Source organism: Rousettus aegyptiacus, unplaced genomic scaffold, assembly GCF_014176215.1.
Source record: "Rousettus aegyptiacus isolate mRouAeg1 unplaced genomic scaffold, mRouAeg1.p scaffold_m13_p_11, whole genome shotgun sequence".
In the NCBI taxonomy this organism is placed as follows: Eukaryota; Metazoa; Chordata; class Mammalia; order Chiroptera; family Pteropodidae; genus Rousettus; species Rousettus aegyptiacus.
In genome coordinates this window covers 56,566,825-56,592,502 of record NW_023416286.1, presented here as the reverse complement: position 1 = coordinate 56,592,502, position 25,678 = coordinate 56,566,825, and the positions used below count along the sequence as shown (strand labels likewise).

Here is a 25,678-nt window from a genome sequence, read left to right as displayed (position 1 = left end):
CTGGGAAGAGTCTTACGTGGTTGATATAAAAGCCCTGCACACGTGGGGCCTCTTTGCCTCCCTGAGGAAGGAGTTATCTGTCACTTTCTTTTTAAAGGGAATGCTGTTTAACATTGATAACAGAATACAAAACGGCTGGTCCTAAGTTTGCATAATTAATAAAAGCCTGCAAAGGGAGAAAGTGATGGATTTTTTTAGCAGGTGACCCTCTTGCCCTCTTTAACTCAGTTCAAATGCACATCTCATCTGAATGAACTTGGGCCCTTTAACTCTGCAAAAAGTACAAATGATAACAATTCATCAGAGTTTAAGGCTATTTCCTTACTTACTGTCAAATCTGCCTTTTCATTATGCAACAGAAACATTTTGACTTGTCCTATGACCCACATAGAAAATAGGTGGCATATTATGCACAAAAGATTTAATGAATTATGGAAATGTTTACGAATATCCATTTGCTAAAGATGTCAGAATTTCCTGTGAAACTCAGAAACTCAAGTTTCTATATTTTAGTTCTTAAATAAGGAAATGGTATGAAAAGTTCAAAATCTTAAAATAACTTAGGCTGCTAATTATACCAACATTTCATTGTCTCTATATTTGATGTTCCCACTGATTTCTCAGTCAATTCTCTCCAGCAAGCGACGTATATTTGAGTAGACACTATCTGTGGTGATGTTCTTTCTAACAAACCCAGGAAAACCAACGTAGCTTCATTTATTCAACAAAATTCTTTACATGTTTTGCTATTACTAGTATTATTATTACTATTTATTAAAGAATAACAAGAGACTAAAATTTACTTTTATTTTCTGTCGACCTCCACCCTTCTTATAGCTTTTATACAAAGTGAACAAGCACTGTAAGAGAAGCAGAGCAAAAACGGTGATTTAGCGAGAACTACCCATCCAGAAAGTAGATGTGTAATGTGCTTGTATGTTATTTACCTATTGGTCCCATGTCTGTCCTTCTATACTCTGCAAACTACACTTTCCGGAGTCCTTTGCTACTTGGCTCCTTGTTAAGTTTCTGTCAATAGGAGTCACAGGTGACCACTGGGTGGTGGGAATAGGGTAGTGACGCCTTCTTCCACTTCCCCACCCTCACTCTCTCCTTTCTGTTCCTTGGCAGTGTCTCCGAAGTGGCTATGTCCCCTCCTCCACATCCCAAGGCAGGAGGCAGTGGCCTTCCTTCATGATCTCAGCTCTTGATGTTGTTGTAGGTCCTGAGATGGTAGCCCCTACTCTGAGCTCCTAAATTTTGGTGGCACCACTTCTTCTCAGTTGTTCCCCCAACTCTACACTACAGGGTTTCCTGTTTATCTGAGTTAATATCATCTTTCTATTTTTGTTCTTCTAGCCATCCACCAACTGTCCAACCAATTTCCTATACTGAATCTTCTCTATTTAAAATACTTAGCATGGTTTCTGTTTTCCTGAATGGATCCTGACTGATACAATTAGTCCTTGCAAAATGAATTGTCTCCAGTAACATCTCCAGTCACTATTACTGTAGTTCTCTAATATCAGTCACGTGTCCCAAATAAATCAGTTCTTGTCAATTTCTTTTTCCACAAGAGAGTAGCATTATATATTCCCTTCTTATTTGGGTCCAAAAATCAAAACACATTTCTGTCTCCCATTACTAAACAATGACTAAGGATGTTTTTTAAAGACAAACTTTTTTTTTTAAGTTATTAAGTTCCCCTTATTCACCAATATATAAATGTGTTGGTTGAGCTGTTAAAGATTAAGCTCTTAAGGCTTTTAAGCTGTCAAGCAGGCAAAAGCTGGATAATTAAACAACAATGGAGAGCAAAATCTTTCAATAAGCAAGAACAGTTGGCAGAAGGGAACATAGGAAGATCATTTCACGGTAACATAATTAGTAAACAATATACACAGAGAGCTGTACAAGCTCTTGAGCTATTTAATACTACACATTATCTTCTGTGTGAAAGTAGGAGTGAATTCCAGGACTGGAGCACAGGATGAAATCCTGTATTTTATATTCCGTCCTCCTTTCTTGGGTTATAGATCTTACAGAAGGCTCATTTAACATAAATTCTCTATATTCAAATCCCAAGGAATTGCAGTGACAGGCAGCTACTAGTGGAGGGAATAAGACTATTAAGAATTAGAACTTTAAAGCATAGCCTAGAAGGCTGCAGATACAATCACTTTGCAAGCAATGATCTAAAAGAAGAGCTACCTCCCAAGAAGAAAAAAAAAGAATTCATATGGATATTAAGTATACACCATGCAAGTACTAGTATAATAGACACAGTAAATAGAGACAGTAACCCCTGCAGTAACCACCAATGCCAAGGATTCAGATAAAACCCAATTTGCTCCCATCCCCCACTAGCACTTATTCTGACTTCATTAACTCTGCAAGGGTCCACTCTACTTTGCATATGGTTGTATTTTTTGGTCTCTACTTATATCATTATGGTGAAGTTTTATGTCTTTCTACCTTCCCCTCCCCAGAGAGAACAATGTGGGGGATCAAAATATGTCACTCCAAACATACCATTTTGGCATAAGGAATATTGCACTGAAAGCATTTGCTATTCAACAGATACAGAAAGAAGCTTTACTGAAGCCTCCTTGATCTGACTAAAAGTAGCAATTTCTGGGAAATGAGGACTGCCATAAATCCTTTCTTCTGGGGAAGCTTTATGGCCATGAGGAAGACATACTTGCACAAACAAATCTCATTTCATTAGTTTCTCCCATATACTTATGCCACCCTTGGGAACCTAAAATCTCTCTGTCTTGTCACTTCTCTACAAACGTACTGTTCTCTGTTAAGATGCTAGGTCCACCCAAGTTCAGACCATCCTTTTGAATTACTCATCACTGAGTTTCTCCAGTGTATGGATGCTCACTGCATATGTTAATAAAATGTTGTTTTGTCAATCTATCTGTGGTCAGTCTATTTTGCATCACTCCAGTCAGAGAACCCAGGAGGGTAGAGGAGAAAGATTTTTTTTTTCACTCCTATGACGGTTTGTCACTAGAATAGTTTTACCTCTCTTCAAAAATTCAGGTTTCATAGAGAAAGCTGTTTCAACATCAAAGTATATAACTAGATCATAAAGCACACATAAAACGTAAAAGAAATGCACACAAGATAAGCGGCTTCAGAGAAAGCTACATGGGACAACAGGAATATCAATCTTCCTTGTTCGAACATCATGCTCTTCCAAGGTTCAGTCACATTACTGCCACCTTCCCTCTGTTTCCAGGGAGAAATAATTTTTCTTGTTCACACAAGTATATAGAGATGGTATCTTTCTATGATAAATCATAATTGAACCATATTTTCTATATTTTGAATAAAAACATGCAAGCCACTTCAAAATTTATAATACAAGCAGCATCTACCCATTTAAAGCACAGAGTGGGAGAGGCAAAATTTCATCTTTAGCCACCTGTTCTTGCCACCTTGTGTCCTCCATTCATGAAATTTTACCTTCTTCAATTCACACAGTCATGGCTACCCGGTCTAGAAACAAGAAGTGAAGACTAACACAGTCCCATCATGGTACAACTGAAGACTGGTTTTCCCATAAAGCAGCTTCATGTTTTCTAGGTTGCTCTCCCCAAACGGTCTTTCTGTTCTGACCTGGCAGACAGCTCAATGTTCAGACAGATCTGCTTTGCAAATGCAGGGCCAATTACAGAGTACTGGAATCACCCAGGGAATTTTGTTGGCTTCTTTTTGTAAGTACAGATCCCCTGTGGGGCTTCTGATCCCCTAAATCTGATGTAGGGTGGGATGACTTGGATGTACAACCAGTTTTGGGAACCACTGGTCTTGATAACACAAGAACTCCCCAAGATCATGAGGTTTCAGGTCTCTAAAATGAGGATAAATAGGCATCTCTTTAAAACAGCTTTGGTGCAATCCCACCTGTGAGGTAGGCTGGATAAAATCTGGAAAAGTATATACAAACATCTTTTAAAAATCACATCACTATACATGTGTTTTGGTTTGGCTAAAATGAGCAAAAAGTTTTTCCCTTAACAATTTTATTAAATATAAAAACTAAATACATATTTGGTTTCTTGTAGTCAAAACTAAAGGGTTGATTGAAGGGAGACTATAACCATCTTATTTAAAGAATTTTGCTATTTGTGGCTAAGTCTTTTTTCCCTCTCCAGCTTTATGGAGATATAACTGCAAATAACATATATGAGCTTAAGGTGTACTATATGATGATTTGATACACATATGTTACAAAATGATGACCACAATAGGGATAGTTACCACCTCCATCATCTCACTGGTATGTGGTAATTTTCTTTATTAAGAAAATCAAGAGCTATAATAATTAAGCTGTGCATCCTCATAGAAGCTTTTCAGAAACAATGACAGAATCTGTTTCACCATCATTTAGCAATATTTTTTTTCAGATTTTAAGGTTATTGAACTTAATGTATAGCTATTGCTATAATATTTATTTGAATACATAAATAATTAAAAAAAGAAAATCACAGAAATCACCTTTATATTCTGTCATAACTAAAAAAAAGGAAAATCACCATGGAACACATTATTTCCTATTTCCATTGAATAATCTCCAAACTCTTTCACATAAATCTTGTGCCCTCCTCAGAATTCTTTTTCAAGAAGAACAGTTATCACATGGGAATAACCTGGGGTACAAGGAGCTGTCCCTAGAAGAAGTTGGAAGTTCAGAAATCACATTATGGGTTTGTTTTGTTAATCTCAGTTTTAAGTTGTGTTTTAAAAACAGAGATACTGATGTTTATTCAGAAGTTACCACTTGGAGAACTGTTTTACAGGGCACAATGGACTTTAAGAATTGTAATTTATTGCTTGGTTTGACCTATTGCCTGTGTGATCTCTTAGCTAATTCAAGTTGGACTGTTCTTTAATTAGATCTTTAAAAGTAAAATATGAGGAAATCAAACAACTAATTTCAAATGAGATAAATCTATGTGAAAGAACTTTCCATATGATGGAAAGTACTAGGAGGGGTGTTACTACCATCGTTTTATTATAAAGAAAGAAAAAACCCAAGCTTTTCTTTGCATCTAAAGGCCATCATACACTTACCAAACGCCCGAGGTTGTAGTAACAATCTGGGTATTTCCTCCTGTGTTTGATTGCTGTCCGGTAACTTTGCTCGGCTGCTTCGAACCGTTTCAGGCTGTTCTGCACGATGCCTAAATTCATCCATGCAGCAGCAAAGTCTGGCCTGGAAGAGCATTTTAAGAAGGCAAATAAAGAAAAGAAAGGCTTAGACCACAGAATGTAGGAGCTCATTCCTTTGCCACTAGCATAATTATAAAAGCAACGCTTACTGTATTTGTACAGCCAAAGACAGCAGCTCCTCTGCTTCCTGTAGCTCATTCCTTTCTTTTAAAATATTTCCAAGATTATTCATAGCATGAACATACTTAGGATTTAATCTGGAAGTGGCGAGAGAAACCAAGCTGTCTGTTAATACTCAGTAGTTTTTGCTAAACCCTCAGAAATTGGTAAAGATATGTTAAATTTGGGGTCTTTTAGGGGACAGGTTTTTAACCCTAGAAAGTTAAAACAAGACATGTATATAAATGAGACAGTACCTTACAGCTTCCCGGTAATATCTGATAGCAGCTGTTTGATTGCCTTTATCTGCCAGGTTTTTGCCAACATTGTAGTGAACCTGAAAATATAGATAAAAACTTGGCCATCGGCTGATAGACTTCTTTGTTCAGAGCAGTGATACCTATCATATTTTCTAACTGAAAACAAAAGGTAATGGTATTTAAAAACAAACGAACAAAAAAAGGACCACCCACCAGAACTTTAGGTAAAGCCCTACAGAGGCTCTGCCAGGGGCTTGCTGGTGCTTTAATCCCCACCCTATAAGAAAAGAGTCAAAGACAGCGGTAACAAGCAGATGATACCGCAAAAGTACAACAGAAGAGTATAACAGAATAACAGAAGGAACTTAAGAGAGAAAACTAGAAAGTTAGGAAGCTGGGCTGGTTTTGTTGTTAAACCCTTGACTCTCCCTCTTCTCTTACACATCTGTCCCCCAGTAGGGCTGAGGTTGACCACCATTTTACGTTTCGTTTCTATGAACTTGACTACTCTAGAGACCTCAACTAAGTGAAATCATATAATTTTTGTCTTCTTAAAGCTAGCTTATTTCACTTAGCATGATGTCCTCAAGGCTCATCCATGTTGTAGCATGTGTCGATGGATACTTAGGTTGCTTCTACCTTTTGGCTACTGTGACTGATGCACTATGAACATGGGTGTTCAAATATATTTTTGAAGATCCTGCTTTCAATTCCTTTGGAGATTTATGTGTGTATACATCCCTAGAAGTGGAATCACTGGATTATGTAGTAATTCTATTTTTAATTTTTGAAGAACTATAATGATTAATTTTATGTTATGAGACTTTTACCTCAATTTTCTAAAAAAGAGAACTTGTAATAATTGAAGAGGGTGTTAAAGTGGACTAGATGAAATAGGACTCACAGCTGCAAACTGACTAGAAATTCTCAGGTCATCTTAATGTGAAGGTACTAAGGTGGCCAACTTATGGCATCTTCTCAAGAATACATTGGCTCAGAATAAATTACAAGGAAAGGAGTTGGGTCCTAAACTATGACCAGGGCAGCAAAACTGACTCATGAGAACTATTATCGAAAGTATTTATTGATCATAAGCTCCTCTTAGAGGCTTACCATGTAAAGGCCAATAGCAATCTCAGGAGAGAAGCTATTAAAATTCTATCAATCGAGTGTGTTAAGTGTGACTAAAAGCAATAACAGAAACAAGAGCAGTGAGCAGGTGCTAAGGGTCACCATGAACCAGTGCAGGGGTTGGCACCGAATACGTATAGTCCCTCCTTTTCACAGCAGTCCTCACAGAACACTCTATCACCCTCCCTTCCAAGTTGAGGGGCTGCTCCAGTGTTGTTAGGCAGCTTACCCAAGGTTCCAGTCCTGAATTTGAATCCAGGATCCAAAGCCTCTGTTTCTTCTCGCCCTTTTATTAGGGTGTTGGTGATAGATGGACCAATTAAAGGTGATTTCTAGACCTACTCATTCATATCATCTATTACTTTTTTTTTAAAGTAAAATGTCTTTTTATGTGTGTGTATTACAGGATGAATTGTGTCCCCACAAATTCATATGTTGAAGTCCCAAACTCCAGCACCTCGGAATATGACCGTATTAGGAGACAGGGTCTTTAAGGAGGTCATTAAGTTAAACTGAGGTCCTTAGGGTGGCCCTAATCCAATCTGACTGGTGTCTGTCCTTATAAGAGAAAATTCTGACACACAGATATCAGAAATGTGTGTGCACAGAAGATGGGCCATGTGAGGCTATAGTGAGAAGGGGCCATCCGTAAGCCAAGGAGAGAGGCCTTAGAGAAATCAACCCTGCTGACACAATGGTCCTGGCCTTCGTGTCTCCAGAACTGTGAGAACATAGATTTCTGTTGTTTAAGCCACCCTGTCTGTGGTATTTTGTCATAGCGAACTAATATATCATGAAATACAATAACTGTTTGAACATATTCAACTAGTATTACTTGGAACACTACAAAACCCCTTCTGAAAATATAACCACATCCTGCCTCATCAATCTTAAGCTACAGTTAGAGCACATTTTCGAAAATCCTAATATTTCTGGAAGGAAATATTTGCATGGAACAGTATGAGTGACATTCTTTAAGTACATATGTAACAGAGATTTGGTTTTAACTGCCAATTTTAAAGGCTACATATTTATTTTTATCTTATCTAACAAACGGTATCACAAGCAGGGATATTCTAGGTGATGGAAATGTGTGCTACTGAGCAGCACACTGCATAATTTAAACTGAACCAAATTATTGTCCACTCATAGGTATTATCATCTTCAAATTATAGCTTGGAGGCTAGTTAATGCTATGGTCGAATACACGTTTTGAAAAGTATGCTCCAAATGGTTTGATTTATGCCTCCCCTAGCCCCAGACTGGAAGTGTTACTTCACCTCCTCTCCCACACACAAAAGAACGGAATTGGAGACTCCGATCTGTGAGTGATGCGCTCAGGGTCCCCAGAATACAAATACAGCTCTGCACAGACTCCAGCACTCCCGCCTCTTCCGCCCATGAGCTCCTGCTGCTTTCCTTTGTTATGGGGAAATTCTGTTTTCTCAATAAAAAGCTCATACAAAGAGTTCAAGTGCCCTCTGCAGCACAGACAGTGTTCTGTTATATACCCTCCGTTATATGCCCTGAATGCCAGAGACCAGAAAATCAGGGGAGACTCTGGAAATTCAGACTGCAGTTATTTCAATGGAACTAGTTAAAAATCTGATACAGCCCCAGAAGGCAAGGTGTCCAAAATTAAGGACTGGTAAAGAGGTCTGTCCAGAGGTCAGCCTTAACCTGTGGCTTATATGAAACAAAGTATTTGAACAGAAGGCAGCTGCCTAGATAACCCATCGTAAAAAATATAAAACAAAACAACCCTAACAAACAGTTTACTTAAAACACTGTTTAAAGAAAGAGTGCTTTTCGTTTCCATGAAAGGTAAAAGACTGAAAAAGCCTATTTATTCCTGAACTTTCCTTCTAGCTTTTGTGATACATGCCGGAGCAATGAACCAGCACAGAAGCCACAGATAAAACCACCACTGCAACTCAATGACATGTAAATGCAAACAAAGTAAAAGCATCGGTAATGGAAGGCACTTTTAACATAAGCACTAAAACCAGTTTGTTTCAAATATTCTGCCAACAGTTGATGTTAAACTTAAAATGTTTTAAACATATAAACATATAAACATGGACAAAATCCTCTAGTCTATCCTGGGTCACACCTTAAGGAAATATCTCATCGTGGAATATGACCCTTTTCCCTGTTAAAAGACCTTAGACTTGTATCACAGAGTTGATACAAAGTGCTATATACTTTAAAGCCTTAAAAACTAAACATGACTAAATATAATTAGATTCTTGGTATCTCATCTATAGTAGGCTCAAGGAATTTAATTTCCGTTTGGCTCGACTCATTCACCAATATAGAGCACCTACAGGTAAGGCGCTGTGGGTAATCGAAATGCAGATCACAAACCAGTACTACCTACGTGGATATTGCAATCTTTTGAGAAAGACGAGTCTCAGTTTGTACATCTGGGCCTCATCTAAAACCAGGTGTCAATTGCTTAGTTAATATTCAATGAATATAAAGTGGATCTAGCACAGAAAATGTGTCTCCTGTAATGGAGTTGAATGAAACCAGCGTCTTCCTGATGAGATCTCTTCCCTGAAATCAACATCGTTTTTTCCAAAAAAAAAGACGTAAAGATCATTTTACTCCATTTCGATTTATAGCGGAAGTAAAAACAAAACGAAACAAAAGCTCTATTTTGCTCATGTTGAATGGTATTCCTGAAAAAGTTCTTAGAACACACTATTACCACCATGTCCATTTTGAACATGAGGTCTCCTAAATACACCTGTTTTAAATTAAAGAGAGAAAACTACAGAAACAGACATATAATTGTGTGCATGCCCTTTGTTTTCTAGCCTGCAACATATGAAGTCACATTACTAGGGCAGACAGAGAGGCTCAAACATCACATGTCCCATTGCCACCCTCCCCATTTACTAGCGTGACCTGGGCACTGCGCCATGACAGGCCTCTATCTAGCACATAGATTACTAACCTAGATAACCGCGGTTCCATTTTTCTATGCCTCAGTTTCTCCCATTTGGAAAAATAAAGAAAATAATACCCTCTCTCTAAAAACCTTAGAGGGAGGATAATGGGGATTAATTATAGAACCTCTACAATGAAATCTGAGTTCCTTGTGGGGAAGAAGTGTATAGACAGAAGGGGTAATTACTGCTATTCAAACAGAAAAGTAAAAATAAAGTAAATCTATTAACATTTATGAAATTAAATCATAGGCAATTTATTTTTAGTAGCATAAAACAAATGAATAGGTCGGCAAATCAAATTAACCGTAGAAGTTTGAAGTAATTCACTCTTTCATTCAAATCTCTTAACTATAAAACATGAACAAGTTTTTTTAATCCAAGAAAAAGACAAACAAGGAGTCAGTACCTTTAAGACTATTCTTCGCTTCAAGGTCACAATAAGATGTCAACCATTAGATTTATCTATATAATTTTACCTAAGAAATATTATTGTTTTTTCTTAAATTTAGAATGTAAAAATGAGACTGCTCTCCAAAGAGCTCTTTTTTTAACCCCCTGAAGGTCTCATATGGAGTATCCTAGGAAGCTCTACTTTTGACAACCCAAGAAAGAATGAATCATTGTTTAGTAATAATAATGATCTATATTAACAGAAATTCTTCTACCTATCCTCTTGGCATCCCATTTTGAGCAAGCAACATTCCCTTCTCATCATTTAATGCTACAACCAAGACTAATGTGAGCCTAACATTTCTTGAGCATATACTATGTTCTAACTACCTTATTAGGGCACGTAAGACACCATATTTCATTAAGGCCTCATAACAAACCCAGGAGAGAGGCATTACACTCCCCTTTATAGGCAAGGGCACTGAAAATTCAAAAAAGTGTGGTTTTACCCAAAGGGACACAGTTGGTTAAGCTAAGAATTTGGATTCATAAAGAATAGAAGTGAAACAAATTCCTCTCAGATTGCTTCAGCAAAAACACTGCCAATTTTAAAGTCTATTTGTTTTTACCCAATTTAACAAAGAAATCACAAGAAATCACAGGTGACATAAATGTGTTCTACTGCACACCACACAGCATAATTTAAACTTCCTGAACCAAACTGTTGTTCATTATAGGCATTATCATCTTCAAGTTACAGATTGGAGGAGGTGAGGTAATGCTATGGTCAGAGCTCATGTTTTGAAAACTGTGCTTTAAATAGTTCAACTGTGTGCCCCAGCCCTCAGCTCCAGACTGATATGTGGTGTTAGCTCCCCTGCCACTGCCTCAAAAGGTAAGTAGACCAACTGGAAGATGAGTAAAACCTCATCTGAGTAATCTGCTGTTTCACTGACATTTTCTGGTTTTAACAATTTCTTTTGAATTATTTTGGCTAAGTAGCATTTTAATAAATTTTATCAAAATCATAAAACAAAAAACAAAGAAAAACCCAAGTATGGTCTCATGCTAGATTCTGTCTGAAAGTAAACCTTCTTCTTTTTCAGCTGTTGAACTCAAAACATTTCCTAGTAATGTCTTTCTAAGGAAACATGGCAGCTAACATACCTTAGCATTGAGAGGACACACAGACAGGGCACTTCTAAAAAGCTGTTCTTCACTCCGCCACTCACCGCTACGAATCATGCATCTCAGCATGTTTATAAATAAAATTCCCAGTATGAGAGCAGCAATTAGTTTCTTAAGAATAGAGAGAGATGGTAAATGTCAGTAGGAAAATCCATCTAAACATCTTGGTTATGAATGACACCTCTCTTGGCCAGTACCTTTTTCTTAGTATGTTTACTGAGAGCGCCAAATCCAAGAGTCAGCAGCATGCAGTATCCAGCACTGGGGAGGTAGAGAACTCTCTCGGCCACCACAAAGCCCACTCGGAAGAACAAGTTACTTGCAGGAAGAAATGGGATAATGAGAAATCCCAGGCCCAGTGTAAGGATCCTGGAAAATGAAAAGTACTTAAAATGGCTATTTTCAGACTTCTTAAGAACATTAAAATAATATTAAAGACCTTTCTTCCCCAAGCCATAAGTTGAGAAAAGGTATTATCGGCAGCAAAAAGTTGTCATCAGTAGAGAGGGTTTAGCCTGGCAGTATTAGGATAAGACATAAAAATCTTACTAAGGCACTTAGCATCATACAGAAGGATAAAACTTTTAAGTTGCACTATTCATATCAATAAGGTTAGAATGATGACATGTGTGAGACCTTATTAATTCGCTTACTCTTAACCTCTTAACTACACTTCAAACCACATAGGTATTAAATAGCCCAGTGGAAATTGGTCCTAATTAGTCCAATATAGTTTTCATGGGGACCCCCCTCCCCAAATGTAACAGAAATAATAGTACAAAATAAATCTGAAATAAACTAATATCATTTTGGGGACTATATCATCACCAATTTCAGTCAAGCAAAAAGAAAGCTAGCAATGAAACATTTTTGGAACTAGGCTATCAATTCTAATATCCCACATGACACAAGAGGATGAATTAGAAAGCTAAATCAAATTTGGCAGCTCCTTCCTGAACTCTGTGTCTACAGTATTTTAAAAATAAAACCTTATTGCACATGTGTAAGTGACCCGGGACAAAAGTTTGTTGACCTTTTAGAATTATAAACCAATTTAAGACATAGGTAGACCTAAAACTTAATTTATTTTGAGAAATCACTAAATCTAATTCTGTAAACACTTATGCATAAAGGGAATTACCTTAAATAGTTTTCTTTCTCAAATGCATTTGTTTTCCCCCCAATTATTTTCTCAATACCTTTTTTTCCTCTTATTTTGGTGAGAAAGAATATAGTCTCTTTGGGGTAGCAGCTTATTTTGTACCAAACAACAACAGAAGGAATCACTATAGCATCCACCAGCATTTTCTGAAGGAGAATTGTGAAATAATGGGCACAGCACACATCAATTACACTCTGTTCTGACCATAAATTACTCTTTACCACCTACCGAGAAAAGGATCTCAAAATGCTACTTCATGGAAAAGGGGGAGGGGGAGATAAAGCAGTCATCCAATCCCCCCTCTTCCAAGTTCACTCCCTACTAGTTGAAGCCAGCAATGGATTCTAAATGGATGAACTCATCCTAGGCATAAATGTCCTTAGACATTACTTCCACAAAATCGTTAAAATGATCAGTGCTGCATTTAGCAAAATGCTTCTGACTCAACCCACTGGGAAGTTAAAATTCAGGGCTGCCTCTTACCTTCTCTTGTGAGTGTCTTCGGAGCATAGGGCTTGGCATATTAGGCCAATTATGCAGAACCAGAGTGCTGCTAGCGCAATTACCCTCCAGTCACCGACTGACTTAATGAGGGGGATGCAGCCCATTGACCAATCAAAACACAGCCACCAGGGGCACAGCAGCAGCCAGGCATTCAATGAATAGTAGTAATTATAGTTTATGGCCTGTCAGTCAAAAGGAAAACAAACATTTATTTGATACTGAACTTGAAAAAATGCGTATATACCTTAACTTTACTTCTGAGGCATCCATATGCTTCCGTTCTAGGGAAGAAGAGTTGTATAAAATAAAGTGTTGTCACTTTCTACATTGGACATGGGGCTACAGTTTGCAATTTATTAAATGAATTCAGATTTTAATAGAGAAAAATACAGCATGGCCACCAGACTTGCTATATAGTTGTTACATTTCTGGTCAAACTATGTCTGATGAATGATGTCCAAAGTCTGTGACCAAGGCAATCTGAGGCCCAAGGATCACCTAAGAATAGGATTCTGTGGTGGTTCTCTTGATTTTGGTCTCCAAGAAAAGTATTACTAAGAATATGTGGCTTGACACACTTGTCTTCAAAAAAAAAAAAAAAAAAAAAACCTTTATAAGAGAGTCTTGACATCATTAGACTTTTAAAGATACCATCAATACTGTTATGTCTTGTTTTAACCCTGCCACATCAATTTCCTTTATGACAAAAGTGATAGGATTCGGGGACACTTTAACGAGGTTGGCAAGAAACCTGACCTTAGAAATTAACCACTCTTTAATTGTGACTAGAATGGAAATACAAGGGGCTAATATCCTCTCAATGACCTAATAAAAAGGGGGTTCCAATCTACAATATCCCTCATAATAGCAAACAAATACAGAGGTATTCCATTTATTAGGGATTTTGTGGGTGTGCTCTGAGTGAGATGAGGAGGGGGGATGAAGAATCTAGGAATGTGGCTGAAGGACTCAGAACTCACCCGGACCAACATGCTGTCGGCAAAGGAGGCGGGGTTGTCTACCTCTGTGAACGCCGGGGGGCCAGTGCCCATGATTTTCCAGCGCATGTAGAGCACCCCTGCGCCCCCCAAGGCCAGCAGGGTCATTCTGAAGAGGAAGCCCCCATTCCTGAGCACGCCAGTATTCTGAAAGGACACCACAAAACCCCTGATGTCAAAGATTTTCAAACAAAAGTGTGGCCAACCCAGGTACAAATGTGCAGCGATTCTGCCTGAATTGCGTTGACACTGTGCTTTAAAAGGCTGGCTATTTTAGCATTCAAAATCGCAAGAAAACTTCAAAAATGGCATTTTAAATCAGCTGGTACTTGACATTTTCCATGTCTGGGCGGAAGACAAAAGTATATACTCACCTCTAATGACTTGTCCTTATGTAGTACCTTCTGGACAATTTCCAGAACATTAAATTTGCCTATCACCAAGATGTCAAAGACTGCATTTAAACCCTAAGGAAGAAAAACAAGGCAATCAGTGGTGGGAGCGCCTAACTGATTAGGTAAGCAATTATACTTCACAATTTTATTGCTGAATCTAGACAAGGAATGTAGATTAGATAATTATGGGAGATCTCTTCAGTTCTCAAAAAAAAAAAAACAGCTTATTTTTCCTATGAAATCCGCCCATGGTAATATGTTATAACAAATTTATTAGCTAGTAATTTCTGTTAGTCATAATTTCATAGCCTGTATGTAAGAATACTGTAAGATTCAGGATAGCTAGAAATTCGGACATCAACAGGGATATTTCCTTCCTTTTGTTTCCTGCTTACAGTCCCTTCATTGGTATAACAGAATGGTTACCTGGCAGTTACTATGCCTATAACACAAAGGAAGCTTAGACCTCAGAAATCCAGCCACATAAGTAATTACACCTCAAAAACCTCAAGTGCTAACTGACTTCAGCAAGTGTAGCAGAAGTAGGAGCAGAACATGTAGAATAGTCTCTGATGGGCCTCTGCAGATCTCTCAAGTTGAGACTGTTAATTGTCTACCAGCTTTCTGTTCTTATCTGTTCTGTTCTTAAATGGCCAGATTGCATTTCCCAGCCTCCCCTGCAGTTAAGCATGGACATGTGACTGAGTTCCAACTGATGGAACGTGGATAGAAGTGATAATGCCTCATCTGGGAGGCTTGGTTACAAATCTGCACACACTCCACCACTCGGTTTCTCCTTCCAGCTGGCTGTGATGGAGACAATGGAGATGATCAGAGTGACTTTGGGAACCACATGCTGAAGGTGGCAGAGCCTTTGCCAGCCTAGGTAACTGTGTGGAGGACAGCTACCTCTGCCACGTAAAGCCCTTGCCCATGACTGTTAGATGAATGATAAATAAGTACAATTATGTGATGATGCCACTGCATGCTGACTGTGATACTGTAGCTCCACCTATGCTATCAAGCTTCCAATACCACCATGATAGCTTCCTTCCAGCAGCTATTACACCTATAGTTACAGGCTAAAGGCTAGATGAGCCTTGGAGTCTATTTTCTAATCTGCAATAGACTTTCCACAGATGTCACTGCTGCAGACAGTGTCACCCAGCACAACTCCCTGCCCAATAAAGTGGTCAGATTATGTATATACATACAGCATATTTGGATAACACTGCCCCTGAATGACTTGGGTCTTTTTAATATGGGGCTTTGTGGCAAAGAAAATCATAAATCATTGGAAACCAGTAGTAATTCATGGCTTTCAGAGCAAGGATGACATTCCTACTTAACCCTCTCTCCGAAATGCTGGTAGCCATTAATTATCCAATACACGGGCCAGTGCTGGGTTAATTATTTCAAAGAATCCTGATTTTATTCACCCACACAAAACATGATTTTAGTGGGTCACAGAAGACCATTTCTACATGGATTTAAACCATTTTCTAGAAGGCAAAAGCTCCCTGTTGAGCTGTCGCTGTCTTTTTACACTGGTTGCTTTTCTGCCTGTGAGCTAAAGGACAGTCGGCAAAGGGTGATGAGGTAATGTCGTCATGACAACTAAGTCAAATACAAGTTTGGCACTTACTTCTCCTTCTCATTTAAATAAATCATTCAAATGTCCACATTTTAATCAAATTTTTGAAAACAGTTATATTTCACCGTATTTTTATTCATAGAAATTCAACATAATTCTTTAGTGCTTTTTAAACATTAATGGGAGTCACCTTGGGACCTTGTTAAATGGAGATTCTGATTCAGCAGGCCTGGGGTAAGGTGTGAAACCTTACGTTTCTAATAAGGTCCCGGATGATGCTGATGCTACTGGTCCTCAAACCACACTTTGAGAAGCACGGTTCAGAGCAGTGATTCTCAATTGGACAACTCTGTCCCTCAGCGGATGCTTGGCAATGTCTGGAGACGTTTTAGGTTGTCACAACTGAGGGGGTCTTACTGGCATCTAGTCAGTAGACACCAAGGATACTGCTAAACTACAATGCACAGGACAGCCCCCTAAAAGAAAAGAGATCCAGCCCAAAATGTTGATAATATCAAGGTTGAGAAATATTGGTTTCAAGCAAATTTGAAAACAGTAACTCATGAAATTCAAGTATCTTTGCCCAGTAAGTAATTCTTTCAATACCATGTCCTAGCTAGCTAACCTTAACATTATAAATTGAAACAAAACACTGATCTTTGCCTTGATTTGTGTCAAACCCCGGATAGCTCTTACTGCTCAAGGCATTCCAATAAGAGCCATTCACATCTCACATCTTTGTTTTTTATTTCTCTACCTCTGCTTATACCCCTAATTTCTAGATTTTCTGCTAATAATGTAAGGCAGAAAATTGGCTAGAATGGAGAAAAAGAAAAGTGGATTTCAATGCCTCTCCCTTCCTGGGGCTTCAATGCAGATCACACCATGGAGGTGTGTGCCTCTACTCTTCAAAGGCCATGTCCTCTCCTCTTTCATATTTCCGGTCGAAGCCAAGTATAACATAACATACACTCAATGCTTGTTTAATCAGGACCGGAAGCATCAATGGGGTCAGTCCACGTTGTATTTAGGACTGCTGAAATATGAGAGGATCTAAGAAAATTCAAACCATTCTTTTATTTATTTATTTTTCTCCATGACTTTGTCAAGAGAACATATCTCTACTCTTTAAGAACTTCCCAATCTTCATTTCCACCAGTCGCTAAGGATAATCAGCTGAGATGGTCAATTCCCATATGAGACACCAAGATTGTGAGAGGACAAGTAATTGGTCCAGAAAGGTCTACGATGGTAGGCCAGCAATGGGGTGCAATAGAGGAGGTCACACAGGCAGGGCCAGCCCAATTCGTTTATATAGCAGCAGCAAGGCCCTGACTGTGTCTTGGGTCTTACCAGCACAGTGATCCCTTGCTCTTTGCACAGCATGGCCACAGCTCCCAGAATGATACTCAGCAACACCCAGAATGTAGAATGTGTTCCCTCCTTATTACCTGCCAGTTAAGAAAAATGACAAACATGAAAGTCGTGCAACACATTTATTAACCAATGTCGCCCCAATAAATTTAACAATAAAAAGAGTCATGCAATACAGCTCAGTCTTGTCAGCATCAGGATTTTTTTTTTTTTTTTTTAGGAACTAAAATTCTGAGCATATAGCCACAATTTAAAAACAGAGTTTGGTCTTCTGACAGCCTTTCTCTGTGGGAGAGTGTTAGACCCCTGCATTTCTGGTTAGACAACAGCCCTTCTTAAGGTGCACCTTAGCAGGTGCCCTGAGCTTTTAGGGGCATTGTAATGAAGCCGCTAGCCACATAGACATTTCATCGCAGAGTTCCCATGGGTCAAGCTCCTTCTTCCCAACCTGTCAATCACCTAATAGACCATCCTGACGAGTTATGCTGAGAACTCCCACTGAGAGTGTAAGCACTACATCTGGTTGCACAATGACCCCGACAGTTACTGCTGCTGTCACAACGATGGAAGTGATGGGAATGACTGAGCAGCTCTGAGAGCCTCTACCACTCCAGGGATAGAAGTCTGGGCTCTCTGAACATCAGGTGGCATAAGATGGGTCTGCTCTGCTCCCAGTGTGGCATAGCTCTGACCTGTGAAGGATACAGAACCACTGACAGAGCGCTGACACCCACCCAGCACCTGGGGCAAGTAAAGGTATAGGTCAGGTTGGGTTGCCAACCTGCATAGGGCTCAAGCACCAACAGGAAGCCGAAACATCACTAGAAATGTGAATGCTATAGTGATAAATTTAGATGGGGCTGAGCTTGAGTTAGCAACCCAGGGGAAGAAGGGTCTGGCTAAATACTGTTTGGTGGGTGGTATCTGCAATTTGGGGGCCAGAGCTAAACTGCTTGGGAGGAGAAGAAAGGCTACATTTGCTACTTATCTCTGTTCTTCCTTTGTGAGGCTCTCACCTCCTCATCTAGATAGATGGTAAACTAACAACTCAAAGAGACCGGTTTGAAGTGGGTCAAAGAGAACCCGCTTGGAGGACCAATCATCAGCTTGCCTGAGGTGCCTGTGAATCTTGGTTCAGTTTCACTTAAAACCAGAACTCCTAGTCTAAATTTCAGACCTGCCATTTACTATGTAACCCTGAGCAAGTTAATTATACTCAGTCTCAATGACATCATCTATAAAATGGGGGCAACTCACCTACACATTCCCTATTTGAGAGGGAAAATTACGTAGAAATATCCAGCCATTTGTGTTAAAAATCACATAAATATGCTTGTTAATTGAAAAACATATCTCTGGAAAACACACAAAAAACCAACTACCATAGTTACTGAACAATTTTAAGAAGAAAAATTTAGGTAGTGGAGGGAGGAAGTCTTACTTCTTTTCGTATAAGCTTTCACACCTTTAAAAGTTTCTTAACTCTGTGCATGTATTAAAAACCATACATTAAAAAAATCATGTGGTATAGTGTTGGGACTATAGAAAGCATTCAATAAATGTTGCACATGAAACAACAAAACTGCCCCTGGTTCCAGAGAGAAAGATTTCCAATGGGGCTTTGAAGCAGTGGTGAAGGCTGTTACATTGTCACAAAAACGTGCCAAGCTCATTATGTGCTGAAAAGGTACACTTTGGTTCTCATTAAATGGCTTGATCAGGAACCCAACAATTACATGTTTGGGGACAGATGGAGACGGTGAGAAGGAAAGAGAGACAGAGAGTGAGGGGAAGAGAATGTGTGTATGTGTGTGCGCCTGTGTGTGTGAGAGAGAGAGACAGACACACACACACACACACACAGAGGGATGGAGAGAGAGAGATTGAAACCAACACGAGTGTATTTAGGGGGGTGTGTATGCGTGTGTATATGATGAAGATCCTGAATGAAGTGATATAAAAAGTCCTGTGAGTACTTAAGAACTAGTCAGTGAAGCTCCATGATGAAAGCCCGAGGCTTTCAGTCTAGGACCAAGCACAGGATCTGGGGTGGGGGGCACCCCTCACCTCACACGTTCTGCGTGTAGGTGGTGACTCCTCTCAAGATGAGGAGTGTCTACACTCAGCTGAGGCCCTGGATTCTCAACAAACTGTGAGCAGGACTAACCCCTGGGATGGCCTACCCCTGAACTGGTCCTGCCAGACTGCTTGAGGGCCCAGTCAGCTCGCTGGGAAAATGTCCTCATTCACGAACAGGCTCCAGTACAGGAGGCATTCGGAAATCAAGCAGAAGAGATGTACGGGCTGATATTTTCTGACCTTTTCAGCTGTTCTTGGGAATTTCTGTATGTCAAATTTCCAGGTTTAATGTACAGAGAGGCAGCATAGACAGAATACATAAAATGTTATTTGGTTATTATAGTTGAGGCACTTTAAAGCTTTCCACGAGGCTAACTGATCAACAGCAAAGCCTCATTAATGTAAATTCCATTGTCTCATAAAACACAATGAACACTCTTGTTTTAAGCTTTTCCAGTCCTTCCTGTTGCCTATAGGGTAAAGGTGACCCTTCTGAGAATGGCATTTAAGGCCTTGCTGACCTGGCCACATGGCTTTTCTGGGCCAATATTCCAGGCACACCTACTAGGTTGCTCTCACTTTGCTTTGTGTATTCAGTTCTCTCTGGCTACAATGCCCCTGGCAAAATTATCTTATACAGCTGTCAAATGTCAGTCTGTGAAATCCCACTCTCCCAGGTAGCCTCCTTTTTCAATTCACTTGTTTTACTCCACAGTTGGAAGAGTAAATAGTCCCCCTGTCTGCGTGTTTGGTGCCCCTGAAGACAGGGTCTGTCTCCTTGGTGACTTACCTTGGTGTCCCTAGTTGAACCCCTAAATTAAGTTAGGTCTAGCTGTAGCACCCTACACTGCACTTATCACAATCTATCACTACATTCTTCATACGGTTTATCACAAATAGTAGATGCCCTGAATTTTCCCCCAGACAGGGGGAAGGGGAGATAACTCTCAGCCTGAGCACTACTTTCGGGCCGGTTAATTCCTCGTTGTGCAGGCTGCTCTGTGCACCAGAGAATGTTTAGCAGGACCCCTAACTTCTCCACATTAGATTCCAGTAAGAGTCTCAGCCTTCAGTTGTGACAATCAAAATGTCACAGACTTTGCCAAATGTCCTGGGGGTGGGGGGAAGAAATCACCCCCAGTTGAGATTACTGCCCTAAAATGTGGTCTATGGACCTGCCCTTGCAACCTGTTAGAAACAGACTCTCTGGTCCCTGCCCAGTCCTGCAAAATCAGAATCTGCCTTTTAACAAGGAGATTCTGATGCAGCTAAGGTGGAGAAGCGTCACCCTAGATAGGAAGCTTGTTCAGAGCTCATCCCTGCCACCATGCCTGGCTTGTAGTAGCAACTCAAATTTTTATTTATAGGATCCACAGCATCTGCCTGACTCTGGAACAGCAATACATGGTTAGTGAATGAAATGAGGGTGTCCTGTCTACCAAAAAGGGCAATAAGCCCACAAATCATAGAACCACAGTAAGAGCTGCAGTAGTGCTTCTGGGAGGTGGTACATATAATCTCCCTTACAGCGATGGAAATGCTGAAAGCCTTTCCATAATGTTTCCAGCAGGGGGCCACGTGGCCTTGACTTCAGTAACTTCTGAGATAGGTATTAAGTTTCCATGACAGCCCATTTCATTTTTAAACTTTGGGCTGTTAGAATATTCTTTCTTGGAGTGAGCCCAAGCCTGCCTCCCCAGTCTTCTGGTCTAGAGCAGAGTCTCTCCAATTGTTCAGGTGGCACAGTGCCCAGAAGTCAAGCTCTTCACTGAAAACCGTTATATATCGGAATATTTAGTTCCATCAAGTAAACTAAGGATAATGTTACTTGCAGAAATTAATTACATTATACATACCGAATACCAAAATATCACAATTATGAGCAACAAAAACAATAAAATCCTGTTCAATTAAACATGATTGCATCTGAGTGTTTAAATTTTTATTGGAACATTATTTTCTTTGGGCATTTGCTAGGGCTCATTAGCAGACAAGTGTTTGTAGACACCAAAGCCTTTCAAAAAATTATGGCCAAAATAACCTTAAAGCTAACGTATTGGTTAACACCTTTCCGGACATGATCTTAAGAAAGGCTCCACATGTTTCAGCAGCATAGCACGGGGGGTCCAGCTGGCAAAAGAGAGGTGATCAGAGTTCACAGTGTACCATGCCAGAGCATGGAGAAGGCTATGCCTTCTGACATATGACAGAAATGGATGGCAGATAGCTCCCTCAAGGCTTGTCTCTCCATCTTGGTGTACATATGGTTCATTTAGCTCTTTCTCTCATAACACTCCTTCCTGAGTCTATGTCAAATCACTCTCAGGATTCCCTCATGTTAGCAGTTTATATGTAGATAGATACCTTTAATTATAAACAAACCTATTATTTACCACAAGTTCTCCTCTGCAGAAACAGGGTAAAAGACACTCCCACCCTGGCTCCTGTGCCCCTCCAGGCCCCACACCAGGCCCTGCTCCAGGCCTGGCATGAGGAGATGGCACTGTGGGCCCCTGGCCTCAGCCCGTTGTTTTCATGTCCACTAAGCATCAAGATTAGTGAGTTTGGTGGAAACAAAATGGACTTCTCATCCCATTGCCTGGATTTGATTTTTTTAAGCTTCCCCTACTCCTGTAACTTGTGTTCTTACCTCTTAACAAAACATAATGTGATGTCCCAATGCTTCCTGTTCTTAACATTAAAAGCAGGTCCCTCAATCATTTTATATTTCTTCCTAGGAAAACTGAATAAGCTTCTATTTTGCTTGACTGTAACATGGATTAATTTTTCCACCAAAGACAGTGGCTTTGGATAGGAAAAAAAAATTTCCAACTCCTTCATTAAAACACCCAAAAGACTGTTCTTAAAAGCATTCCATTAACACAAAGTCAAATTACTACAGGAATACAAAAGTCATGGGCTCGTATTCCACTTGTCTGGAATTTAAAATGGCTTTCTCAGGTGGCTAAGTCAGAGACTTCACTGAATACAGAAAAAATAATGTATACAGAAAACACAGTCTTCTGATTTACTGATAGCTTTCTCCCTACTCACCCCATAATTTAATCACACTTCTCAAAATCGAAATTTCTGTAGGGGACCAAGTTTCCCTCCACCTCCCAAAGCCTCTATCGTAGTTCTTGTGGAAGAGTCCTACTCTTTAATTATCTCTTATATGTCTGATTTTTGTTCAAACATATCCACTATGAAAACATATGAAGATGAAGACAATGCCTCTTTGCTCAAGAAGTTTCGTTAGTTTTAGTGATTATTAAATATTAAGTGTTGCTTCTCAACAGTGGCAATTTCAGATCAAAGGCCAAATTTCAGTGGTCAGACATAAACCTAGTGATGGCTTCACATGCAGAAAAGCATCCCGGACTGCCACTGTCGAGAAGAGCAAGCATTATAGCGCATGAGCACCTGAAATTTATCTAGTTACTACTGAGACATGTTGTAAGTGTGAAACACAGCTGATTTTGAAGACTTTGGTATCAAAAATGTAAAATATTTCATACTTTTAAAATTGATAACATGTAGACATTATAATATTTTTGATATATTGGGCTAAATAAATTGTATTGTTAAAACTCATCTCGCCTATTTCTTTTTATAATGTGGTTACTAGGAAATTTTAAATTACATGTATGGCTCACATTGTGTTTCTACTGCACAGCACTGTCTATACCATGTGCTCAAAGACCCAGCTCACAGATGAAATTTGGCACATGGCTATGTTTGTATTCCAAGTGTGCCTTTGAAAACTTGGAAAATATAAAATGAGTTCGTCTATTTAAATCCAATTCTTTCTCCCTCAATCCCTACCAGATTAGCCACTAGATAGTTTATCAGGAGTCATAAGACTAAGCATTCACGTACACTTTGGTTTTTCCAGACTCTCGGCTGGAAACTTAAGTAATATTTACAAACTATTTTATACAAATCAAAGGGATCTCTTTACAAATGTGTGGTATGTATGTGCATGATAAACCAAAGCCCATGTACATGGCACTGACAAAGTGTTTCAGGTACTGGGGGTGAATAAAAAGTTTCATAAAAATTAAATCATCAACTGGAAAGCTGATCCTGCATTTGGAGACAGCCAAGTCTAACGGACTTTTTGTATGACCTGCTGTAGTATCATTTTACACATGTAATTCCCCAAATTAGGATTTTCTTTGAGTCTTGATTTGTCAAGGTGACTAATGCTAATAATTGCCAATATACCACATAATCTAGGTGAATTTGGACTTTGTGGTTTTGTGACTATGTACTTATTTAATAACTATGCAAATCATTCTTTTATTTCTAAGTTTGAGCATTTTAATAAGACAACTATAACAGATAACGCCAGGCCACCTTGCATATAGTTAGCATTCAATAAATCTCTGTGCAATCAGTAAATAGTTTCATTTATTCCATGTCTATCTGTCTTATTTAATTGCCATATTTTTATGAAATTATGAGATGTACAAAGTTGATAATTTGTTTAATGTGAACAAATACAACCAAAAGTCAAATATTTTCATTTTAATTTAGTCTTTGAACCTCCTCACAATGGAGTAATTTCCATCACATAAGAGACTTTTTTTAAAAAAAAATAAATTATTAAAAAAAATTACATAATGCACTATTAAGCATAGGAATAAAAATTAAAACCACAATGAGATATTAACTGACATGTGTCAGAATAGCTATCTATCATCAATAAATCAAAGAACAAGTGTTGGTGAGGATGCGGAGAAAAGGGAACTCTCATACACTGTTGATGGAACTGCAAACTGGTACACCGGCTATGGAAAACAGTATGGAGGTTTCTCAAAAAATTAAAAATGGATATACCTTTTTTACTTGACAATTTCGTTTCTAGGTATTTATCCAAAGAAAACCAAAATAATAATTCATAAAGATCTATGCACTATGTTCATGGCAGCACAATTTACAATAGCCTAAATATGGAAGCAACTTAAATGCCCATCAATAGATGAATGGACAAAGAAGTTATGGTTCATATATAAAATGGAATATTATTCAGCCATTGAAAAAATGAAATCCTACCAACCATTTGCTATGACATGGATAGACCTAGAGGTTATTATGCTGAGTGAAATAAGTCAGACAGAGAAAGATAAATACCATATGATTTCACTTATATGAGGAATCTAAGAAACAGAACAAACTAGTCAAAAACAGACTTACAAATATAGAGGGCAATCTGGTGATGGCCAGAGGGAAAGGAGTGTTGAGGGGCTGGGAGAATGGGGTACAGGATTAAAAAGTACAAATTAGCAGTTGATAGATGGTCACAGGGATGGGGAGCATGGAAGAGGGAATGCAGTTAGCAGTATTGTAATGGCTAGAGAGCCAGTGAAGAGAAAGAGCGATTAGAGGGACCATTTTATAAACTATATAAATGTCTAACCTATGTACTGTGTACCTGAAACTAATAATAAAATAATTTTTTTAAAAGCATAGGAAAAATTGATTATTTTAAAATTCAAAAGTAACTGTTAAAAAGAGTAAAAATAAATCCTGGGAGGCGGATGTTGCCTCCAGTGCAATTGCATTTATGAATATTTTTATTCAAAAAAACTTCCCAAATATGGAATTCTAACTGGTGTAGTGCTCTCAGGATGTTACCTTTATCCAGAGTTCTCCACCTCATCTCTACTCAGTCTGCTAGATTTTAAGTACCAATGACCCAGGAGAAGAGAAAAAACAAAATAATTTTTCTACCATCCAGCATCTCTCATCACTTAAGACAATAATTTGTTCTAAGATAATTATACAGCATTAGCAAATATCAACAGTTTATGATCCAAAACTTAATAGAGATTGGTCTAGAAAACGTTTTCTATGTTTCTGTATATGTCTCTATTATCTAAGAAAATTCAATCGCTTAGGTAAATGGAGGCAAAGGCTAACGGAGTGGAGGAAGCACAGGAGTAAAACAAACAAACAAACAAACAAACAAAAAAACACCACAAAATGCATTAACAGAAAGACACTTGTCAGTGCTAACACCCACAAGTGCCAACAGATGTGATCAATTTAATGAAGCATGTGCCTTGGATTTGGCACTGCTTTCCAGTGGGAAGATCTTTCAGAAAAAGCCTCACATTGTATGAGCTACCCTCTCCACCATTCAATGCCTGGCATCTCTACCGTCTTGAAACTGGCATGTCAAGTTGTGTGTGGGAACCATGCCACCCTGACAGGTGGCCCGACTCTCTCTGCCAGAGCGACACAATGAGCATCAGATTCTCGTTCCAAAAGTTGAAGCCAACCAAGCAGTGCTTC

General features: G+C 39.0%; 1 protein-coding gene across 2 annotated transcripts in view; it reads right to left on the bottom strand.

Moving 5' to 3' along the window:
* The window catches only part of TMTC4 (transmembrane O-mannosyltransferase targeting cadherins 4), a 57,664-nt gene that overhangs the window by 10,767 nt on the left and 21,219 nt on the right, over positions 1 to 25,678 (bottom strand). Inside the window, exons 6-14 of one of the 2 annotated variants that reach the window (XM_016123193.2) lie at positions 17,279 to 17,376; positions 14,311 to 14,403; positions 13,919 to 14,083; positions 12,918 to 13,120; positions 11,470 to 11,641; positions 11,252 to 11,383; positions 5,604 to 5,683; positions 5,337 to 5,444; positions 5,089 to 5,230 (exon numbers count right to left, since the gene is read on the bottom strand). In XM_016123193.2, coding sequence (XP_015978679.1) covers positions 5,089 to 5,230; positions 5,337 to 5,444; positions 5,604 to 5,683; positions 11,252 to 11,383; positions 11,470 to 11,641; positions 12,918 to 13,120; positions 13,919 to 14,083; positions 14,311 to 14,403; positions 17,279 to 17,376 — 1,193 coding nt within the window. The remainder of the gene's footprint in view (positions 1 to 5,088; positions 5,231 to 5,336; positions 5,445 to 5,603; positions 5,684 to 11,251; positions 11,384 to 11,469; positions 11,642 to 12,917; positions 13,121 to 13,918; positions 14,084 to 14,310; positions 14,404 to 17,278; positions 17,377 to 25,678) is intronic. The other variant, XM_016123195.2, reaches the window with a different exon arrangement.